Below are 9,469 nucleotides of genomic sequence, written 5' to 3' on the forward strand. Positions count from 1 at the left end.
CCAATGAGGGGTCAGATTTCCCCGTCGAAAGCAAGTGGGCGTGGTCGAGCTTCGATTAAAATGTTTCAAAAATGCTCCAAGGGGCGAAGCCCCCGAAAATTTTGACGATTTAGGGGTTTCAAAGGCTTATTTAATCGATTTTTGAGTCCTATACTAATGTAGAAAATACTTATATTTTTTTCTCCCCGACGAATATTGTGCTTTTTCTTTCCGAGGGGGTGGGGGGAAGCTCTTCCCGACAGAGGGACCCTGTCCCCCGGCCCCCGCTGGCGCCACCCCCGATCTTAGCCAGGTTGTAGCCTTTAGACCAAAATTATGTATACTAAAGATACAAGCTGAAGATTTATTAGGAAGCTAGCTTATCCACACGCAGCGCACAAGTCGAAAGATGTTTTGCTGACTAAACTGATGAGGTGAAGACTAATTTAATGGCAATCGAGACTCTTCGCTGGAGAAAAGTTAAACAACTTCTCTATTTCAGAGTTAACTTGGCTGTGACGGGGCACTGCTTTATGGTAGCTTTTGAAAGTGAGACGATTAATTTCTTAACATTCAAAATTTATATATATATATATATATCTGTCTCTTATACACATCTAGATGTGTATAAGAGACAGATATAGGCCTAATTAAAGTGATTATTATTATTTTATGTAGGCTAACAGGCCGTTTCCACGACCCACTTAAAAATATCGGCGGTCCATTCTTGGATCGCAACCCACAGTTTGGAAAAACTGGTCTAGAGAAAGTGAAATGAGTAGTTAGATGAATTGCAATAATAAAGAATACGTTGTTCACTTTAACTGAAAATGTCTAATTTTAATATTAGATAGGCCTAACATAAGCATTTAATGTTACAGAATAATTACGGAAATAATTTTAAATAATGGATAAATCAATCATTGAATTTACTGAAGTAAATGATGAATAACTACTTGGAAATTAACACAAAATAGTTTTATAATGTTCAACTTCACATTTAGGTGGCAGAATATCTTTAGCAATGGGTCATTTGAAAGAGGCTATCGATGTTTTTTCCTTTCCACGATTCAGCAAGGAGATAAGCCTCACCAAAGCCAATTAATTAAATTACAGGAATGGCGAACTTCGAACTGCTGAATAATACAATGTTATTACCTTGTCCCAAACTCCCTACTAGTAATAGTAATGGTCTTCCATTTTAATTGCGTATACTAAAGTGCAATATCTCTGTGCGCTGTTTTACCCGAGTCAAAACAAATGAAATAATTTTTTTTTTTAAATAAGAAAAGAAAAAAAAAACACACACGCACACACAAACACAAAACAAGAACAAGAAAGATTTAGAATTGAGAAAAAAAAATGTTAGATTTAAGACAGGATTTAAAAGAGGTCAAAAACGAAGATGTCATCATGAAATTGGTTTAGTCATTCCACAATGTTGGTACAGCACCACAGCTAAGGAGCAATTAATGGCTCATCCAGAAGTCCAGTTCATTATTTTAACCTTTGTCGTATGTTGAGCGAATGGACTTTTCAAGCCAAGCATTTGTCGCAATCACTTAAAAAAAACCCCGAAAACGCTGATTTGTGGATGTAAAGCTTGGTTTCCTTAAACTCGCTACACTGTGGCTACAGTATTTTCAGTGCAATCCTTGTACTGTGTAGCACTCCCCCATCCACGACGCAATCGCGAAGGCTCACCGATTCGACCAATCAGCATCAATGAAAGCTGTAGCCGATAGCGTGTAGCAATTGTATGGAAACCAAACTTTAGCAATGACGTGCAATGGGATGGTACGCGCCATTAAGTGAGACCGTTTTAAACTGCTATTAATTTTATGCATGGTTTTTTTTTTTAATAATTCTACTTCATCACCAGACTTTGACACATTTCTATTGTATTTTAAAACATGATGGATTGCATAAAGTATTGAATTATTGAGTACCAGCATTTTGATTGTCAAGAACACTGGGTTATACACCGTAGTATGTGGTACTGTAAGGTGTATCAAAGCACTATAAACAAAGTTTGAAAAAACAATTAGATGGACGTAATATTATTTATTGCCCTTGTCTTCAGAAAGTCTATAAATATAAAGAGAGCTGCAGTAGAAAGATATAAAATAAGAATATAACCAGGTAACAAACGTATTTCATTAAACATTTTTTTCCATTTCTTATCAGTAATAAATAAAATTTATGCCGTAAAGTACTTGAGTACAGTAGTCATTACTGTCACATCTAGAATACATGACACTTGATATATATTTAAAAATATAATGTCTATTTATAAAACTGTCACTATTGAAATGTAAGTCCCTTTACCCAAAGTATACTAAGTACTGTACTTTATAGTAAAATCTCAAGAAAATCATTCATCTAATATTTTTCTTTAAATGGAAAACAAAACTAAATAAGTGGGGATTTAAGACAATATTAACACACTAACTTAATACACAAATCAATAATAATATGTCTTCATACACAATAAAAGTTATACATTGTAACACAAACTGCATGTTACTAAAGAGCTTTGATATTATTGTAGACAAAATTTATCCAAACGACTAATGATCAATATAAATATTATATACCTGGGTCACACTGGTTGTCTTTGCTTGTCGATGTTGTTTTTGTTTTGAATCATTTCACAATTATTCATGCAATCATAAAAATATAATTTTCTTGGCAGGATCTTTTATCTGAAGAATTTACAAAATGAGCTTTGCTAAATATAAATACAACAGGAAACGTACCTGTAATCAGTTAAACAATCATTATAACAAGGTCATTTTTGTGGCAGTGTCTGTGTAGACACCCACCCCCTCCCTCCTCTTAACAGTAAAAGGCATGTTTATTGGGTGAAACAAGCACCTGTAATTTATTCACCCTCTTAACAATACAGGATATTCCTAAAAGAGGTTTTCTACTGCACTGAACCTTAGACATCTGTTTCTGGATCTTTACTAATTGTGTCATTTTCCATGTTAACTGTGTTATTCGATGTGTTAGTTTCAGAGACAATTGACAGCTTATTCTCATTTGCCTCTTCAATAACACTGATATCAGTTACTTCAGAATCAACTTCAGTGATGGTCTCCAAACCCCGCTGATTAGGAGTATCACATCGAGATGCAGTTACAGCAACTGAAGAATTTCCAGCATCAGCATCTAAATGCTGGTCACTTGTTGAATTAACAGTATTTTGTGATGTATTTAATCTATTCTCTGAGCTCTCTGTAGTACTTTCAACCTTGGGAGATAAAGCAGTAGAATGCGAGGGGGAGCGTTCACTGTTCATCTCTTTCTCTGCTGCAGCAATGTATTCATCAATATTTTCCATGTTTAGTTTCTCCGTTAGTTCTGCTAGTTTATTTGCTTTTCTAGTCTCGTTTTCCTGAATGATGGTATAAAGGTGTTCAGTCAAAGCTTCTTTTTGTTCTGTAACTTTATGTAAATACATTTTTGCATTAACAAATTCACTTTCGGCCTTTTCATATCTCCTCCTGCAAAAAAAAATGTAATGTCATAATGTGTTCGTATACAGTAGTAGCAAGTAGGCACCTTTAGATGGCCGGAAATGACACTTCACAGACAAAATTATGAATTTTCTTTTTATCTCCAGTTAAAAAATATTTTGACAAATTTAGTGGGGCCCCGGACTGGCAGCTCCTCCCTCCCCCACACTCTTTATTCCGCCACTGGATATAACATGATATGTCCTACAGTCGATTTCAGACACACATTAAGCTGTTGCCCTTGTGGGGCCGAGATAAGAAAATGTATTATGGCATGTCTACCTTGCCGGAAATGGCACTCACAGACTTCAAATTGTGAATATAATTTTCTTTTTATCTCCACTTTGACAAATTTGGTGGGGTCTGGGACTGACGGGGCCCCTTCTTTTTAATCATTATAATATGATATATGCCCCACAGTCGATTTCAGAGACACATTATGGTTTTATTTATCAACAAAGTCCTTTTTAGTCAGGGTGCTAGATTGAGGAACCTATGGGTATGGCCCCTCTGGGGTTCCTGCGGACCGCCGCATGAGAGCGCATAGGCGTTACGCCACTGCTTGATAGGTATAGTTCCTATTTGCAGAGAATTGGAACAACTGGCATTAGCCTTAATCCTTACAACTATATTAACCCTGCGTTATGTAGTGGCCAGCCTTTGCATTTTAAAGTGCCTGTAAATAGTGCCAATAATATACATGGTGTTCAGGTTCATGTAAACTTGGGTAACATTTACCGTTGTGTACAGTATAAGGTGACCCGCGTATAAGACGACCCCCAAAAATTTTTGTATGTAGGCCATATAACAACCCCTGCTTCACTGTCGGAATTCCAACTTTTTGCTGCTCTTTGTGGTCTCACCTACCTGGCTAAAAATGGAGCCAATTATTAAAATTCCAAATATTTAATAGTATTTTATGGGTTTAAAATCTACATCAAAATCTTATTTCCCACATTTCAATTGTGTTCTTTTATCCTAACAGGAATAGTAGCTTCATTGCAGTAGTAAATGTGCATGTTACAAACGATTGGCACATAAGACAAACATTATTTAAAAATCAAAAAATTGCATATGTGTTGCACGTACAAGACGACCCTTATTTTTCGATAGTAATTTGCTATTTTAAGCCTCGTCTAATGTGCGAGAATATACGGTACCTCATTTGAGAGCCTTTGAGCATTATTCAAGAGGATATGTAAGCTGTAAGTCATATTGATTTCACTGTATTATCACTATTGACGTTACTTACTGTATACATATACTACACTGTATGGATTCTGTCGTTTTTTGGAAAATTACTTGAATTAACATAATTTTTAAAGGCTAGCAACAGTCTTTGTTATATTTCTAGTGAGTAAAGTCCCAAAACCCAATGGAGGAGATCATCAAAATCTTTCCCAACATTTAAGTAACTAAATTTGATTATTTTTTTTATTTAAAAGAATTACAAACATAGTGTACCTTGCAGCATTGTATTCAAAACTGCTTTCCTCTATCTTGTCTCTCAGTATTCTTACATCTTTTGATAGTAATGACTCAAGTTTTCCCAGCTCTTTTTGAATGAAGGCCAGCTGTTTCGTTTCTGCTTGCGTTTTTTTTTTCCTGAAGAGTGAAGAATATTTACACGTATACTGTTGCATGTTCATGAAAAATTATAGACAGAAAACATTTCAGCTAAACAATTTGAGATATTTCTCCTATTTTTTATTGTGCATAAGAAAAATGTAATAACAATAAAAATAAAATCACATTTTGAAATAATATACCAATATCTGGTTCCACTTTACTTATTGATAAACAATTATGGAAATTTTTCTTATAAATATATATTTTTTATTTAATTACTATAATTTATTTGAATTAAGTGTTGGTCCCACCGTTCATTGATTGCCTTTGTCAATGCCATCTTCTTCTTCCTGTTTTCTTCTTCCATTTCCATCTGCTTTTTCTGAATCATCTCTAATTGGGTGAGTTCTCGACTACATTATAAATGCAAATGTATAGATTTCAGTTAAAGCATTTTATAATTGAATGGAAAATTAAATAATTGTTATTATTTTATCAAATCCAAGATCAGATAATTTTATTTCGTTAGTTATTGATTCCTATAAATACAGTAAATAATCAATCAAAATTGAGGAAAGAAATGTGTTATAAAAATGCATTCAATACTTGTTTGCATATCGCCCCAGGTATTCATCCTTCGGTTGGTGGCCAGTTCCAATCTTTGAAACCAGCGACGGGCCGACAATTGTGTACCTACAAATTAGTTCAACAAGTCTTCATAATATAGATGTACTCTGTTAAGCCTTTGGTTTATGAGACTGAAAATACTGCTGGTGGTGATGCTGCTGTTGTTATTGTTGTTGTCATAACCCTTAATAAGAGACCTTGCAGTGATGGCTCAAACTACTCAAATGTATTTTGCTATTACCGTCTCCCTTGTGCCTCATCCAGTTCATTAACTTGAACAGCTGATTCTTCCACCCTACTTTTAACTTCATCTTTCCCCTCATCCTTACTGCTTTGGTTTCCATCCTCATGGTTCTTTTCCAGCTGTGTTTGTTTGACCCCATTATTAATAACAGTTTGTCCTGAGTCATCACTAGCTGGCAATGCTGTTTTCCTTTGGCCTTCAGTAGGTTGAGTTGGTTTGCTTTTCAGCACACTGGGAGTGGATAACATTTGATTGATATTTATGGGAATGTCTTCAGCATCGTGTCCATGCTGCTTCTGATGATGCAATTTTTCCCTTGCTCTGTTTCTGTTAGTGGTGGGGTGATTCTTCCTTTCTTTCTTCCGTTGTGGTGGCTTATTCTGTTTACCTGTAGACAACATATGGAGAATAATTATCACAACGATTCAACATTTGTTAGAGCATAATAGTAAAAAATCAATAATCTATTGTATGTTACACAACATGGGAGTGGTTTCCACAGCGGTTATAGTTCATGTCTACAGATTGGTGGCTTAAATGCTTACTATGCATTCTGCTATACTATAGCAAGGCACTTTATCTAGGTTTGTCCCTTTTGCCACTAGTAAACATTTGTACCTGGTAGAATGTTGTTGCTTTAAACGTACTATGGAAACATACCGGTAACTATTTTTTATAAATATACCCAGGGAATTGTTTTGGCTGGTTGATAACATAAATCTATAGCTCCAGGAATAATACAGTAAAAACATCGACAGCCCCTTGTATCCCTTGGTAAACCGCACATTAAAACAATAATATAAATCTAATGACCAGAGGTAATAATAAAATTGTCTGTGCCTTGCATCTCTTTGCAAAAGGTGTGGTATATATTTCTACATTATTATTATTATTATTATTATTATTATTATTGAGTAACAGGTAACTGTTGCCCTCCCACTATAGCATACTGTATACTTCTCAATTAAAACTAAATCAGTTCAACTACCATCGTCCTGTCCTCTGAACTGCTTAAGCTGTTCATCTGTAAAGCCTGACCAGCCCTCCATTATTTAGCCTCTCTGGTCAATCAGCATGACAAAATCTTCTTTTGTGTAGGCAGTCATTAAAAAAAAAAAGAATACAAAACTGTGGTTAAAAACAGATCAAAGACAGAAATAATGAGCTAGCTTTTGGGTATTTGTAGGCTTTGATGAGCACTGATTGTATTTGACATCATTATAATTTGTATTGTAGGGGAGATAGGTGGGTCAACGTGACTTGGAAAAATTCTGACCTCTACATGTTCATACAATTGAGATGCTATATATCATAGGCCTAGGCCAGCATCACTACAACAAAATGGCAATTAAGCACACTTTTCAGTATCAAGGTGTCTAAATAAAAGCAAAAAAAAAAAAAAAAATAATAATAATAATAATGGCAAAACTACAGTATTGTAGGACCTAGGATATTTGGCACTTATGAACCAGATTTAAAATACACCCAAAAATATCCCCAGAAAACAATTTTCAACACATTGTAACACCCCTTTCCAGATTGTTTTTATCCTTTTCCCACACATATCTTCTGAATGATACGTTATTTGCCCAATTAACCAACAATTACATTAGAAAAACTAGTTTTTGCTTACTTCAACAGCATGTTTTATTTATGTAAAATTGACAAGTTGAAGGGAAGCCTAGACTTGACATACTGTACAAGAAACAAGCACAATATTCTGCTTATTTGTAAAAAGAAAACAGAGTCTAAAGAAAAACAAAACTCATTCAATTTCTTGATTATTTTTGGGTGTTAAATAGATCGTGGCCGAACTGGTTTGCTGCTGAAACGGATGGCATTCGGCCTATGCTTAGAATGCTGGTCACTTTGAGCCAAAACCAAATCGGTCCAAACCAACTTGGACCAAAACCAACTCAGCCCCAGACGACACTTTGCCCAAAAACCAACTCGGCCCCAAACCAACTCGGTTATTCAAGACGACAGGTTAAAATAGTTGGGTGGTCCCTGTGTTGTGAAATGAATAGTTGACTTTTATTGTCAGTTTTTGCAAGGTGCTACATTCATCGAAAAACATATTGGGTGTTGCCAATCTGAAATAAACAGTTTACCAAAAATAACAGTAGTGCACCTGTTTAATTCCAAAGTGTTAGATTTATTGAAAAAAAAAAAAAAAACAAAACCCTGGTGGGGCAGTTAGCGTAAAATAACAGTATGTCTACCGTTTACTTTAAAACTTTTCCGTCGTGAATTGAAAAAAAAAAAAAAAATTTGTATGTAAGCCAGATTGAGTTAAATGTACCTGAATAAATCTGTATATTTGTGTATTTTGTTTTGCTTTATATTCATACAAATATACATTTTATTTTATAAAGGTATGTTAAGATTCTTCTAAAAAATAATTAATGCATGGAACTGGTAATAATTCGGATAATATAAAAATTAAGTAATAAGAATAGTAATAGGTCTAATGAAAAATAATATTAGGCCTATCCTATTAATAATTATAATAATAATACTAAAATAATAACAATAAATATAATAATATAATAATTATAAAATATATAATTCAGATAATATAAAAATAAATAAGAATAGTTATACTAAAAATAAATATAGAACTATAAATTAAATATTAATAATTATAATAATACTAAAATAATAATAATAATTGTCATTGGGTACTGGGTAATCGCGATCGCTATTCATCTGGTTTCTGGGACTGGGTAATTCCGTATCATTTGGGTAGTTGTCGTCTGGGAGACTGGGTGGGCCGAGTTAGTTTTTTGGGCCGAAAGTGTCATCTGGGGCCAAGTTGGTTGGTCCGAGTTGGGTTTGGCCGATTTGGTTTTGGGCCGAAGTGACCTGCTATCTATGCTTAGGCAAGCCTTTCTACAATGCTAGTCGTCCTTCATCCTGACCCTAGCTTAATCTTAGGTCCCGCGCATAGCCAGCAGGCCAGCGATCTACCCTCTCTAGCTAGGTAGGCCCTCCTACTTTTTGCATGTGTAGGTAGGTATTAGCCTAGGCCTAGACTGCCGCCGCCATACCTGGACTAAAATACCATCATTAGAAATTATCCAGTTTGAAAATATAAACCTATGACATGTGCCCTATCATATCATTCTACTCTATTAACATTCTAGAACTCTAAAAAATGCTGACCGTCATCACAGACTTTGTTTACTGTCAATATATACCGTCACGTACCCCTGCAAAGTAGTAAATTTCGGATCAACATTTTTGTGTTGACGTGTAACTCCAACGATGGCGGCGCTGTAACCTCCAAGGATTCAGAGCCATAGATAGAAAGAGTTGCGACATTGAGAATTTAGAAGCCATTTTGTTTCATACGCGATGCGCGTTCTGTGTCTAACGTGATGTGCGTTCCTGTGTATAACAGTTAACAGCCTCCTGTATAGTTTAATTCCATTTAATCTTTTTAGCAGTCGAATTTCATGTAACTGTATTTATAGATTTTTCTTTTAATGATTTCACTACTTTATATCCAATTTCATATTATAAATAC

At 34.9% G+C, this 9,469-nt stretch overlaps 1 protein-coding gene across 6 annotated transcripts; it reads right to left on the bottom strand.

Moving 5' to 3' along the window:
• Positions 1 to 2,023: 2,023 nt before the first annotated feature.
• Positions 2,024 to 9,206, bottom strand: LOC117110482 (RAB6-interacting golgin-like). 6 transcript variants are annotated; one of them, XM_033253203.1, is made up of 6 exons: positions 9,151 to 9,206; positions 6,929 to 7,024; positions 5,938 to 6,328; positions 5,381 to 5,482; positions 4,965 to 5,105; positions 2,024 to 3,488 (listed from the first exon to the last, which is right to left on the bottom strand). In XM_033253203.1, exons 2-6 carry the CDS (start codon positions 6,987 to 6,989, stop codon positions 2,924 to 2,926), a joined length of 1,260 nt encoding a protein of 419 aa, XP_033109094.1. In that variant the 5' UTR covers positions 6,990 to 7,024; positions 9,151 to 9,206; the 3' UTR covers positions 2,024 to 2,923. The 6 variants fall into 6 exon arrangements, with proteins under 6 accessions (XP_033109094.1, XP_033109091.1, XP_033109092.1 ...); XM_033253200.1 differs by having other exon boundaries at positions 9,106 to 9,200; XM_033253201.1 differs by having other exon boundaries at positions 6,929 to 7,027; positions 9,106 to 9,197.
• Positions 9,207 to 9,469: the final 263 nt, after the last annotated feature.

The sequence above is a fragment of the Anneissia japonica genome, unplaced genomic scaffold (assembly GCF_011630105.1).
Source record: "Anneissia japonica isolate Jap-2015-1 unplaced genomic scaffold, ASM1163010v1 scaffold3040_len1308831_cov196, whole genome shotgun sequence".
In the NCBI taxonomy this organism is placed as follows: Eukaryota; Metazoa; Echinodermata; class Crinoidea; order Comatulida; family Comatulidae; genus Anneissia; species Anneissia japonica.

Coding starts and splice junctions, on each gene's coding strand:
- LOC117110482 (XM_033253203.1), bottom strand. CDS start 6,989: ATGGAGGGCTGGTCAGGCTTTACAGATGAACAGCTTAAGCAGTTCAGA. Junction 5,483..5,937: donor GATGAGGCACAAGGGAGACG/GTAATAGCAAAA, acceptor TTTATAATGTAG/TCGAGAACTCACCCAATTAG. Junction 5,106..5,380: donor ACAAAGGCAATCAATGAACG/GTGGGACCAACA, acceptor TTCACTCTTCAG/GAAAAAAAAAACGCAAGCAG.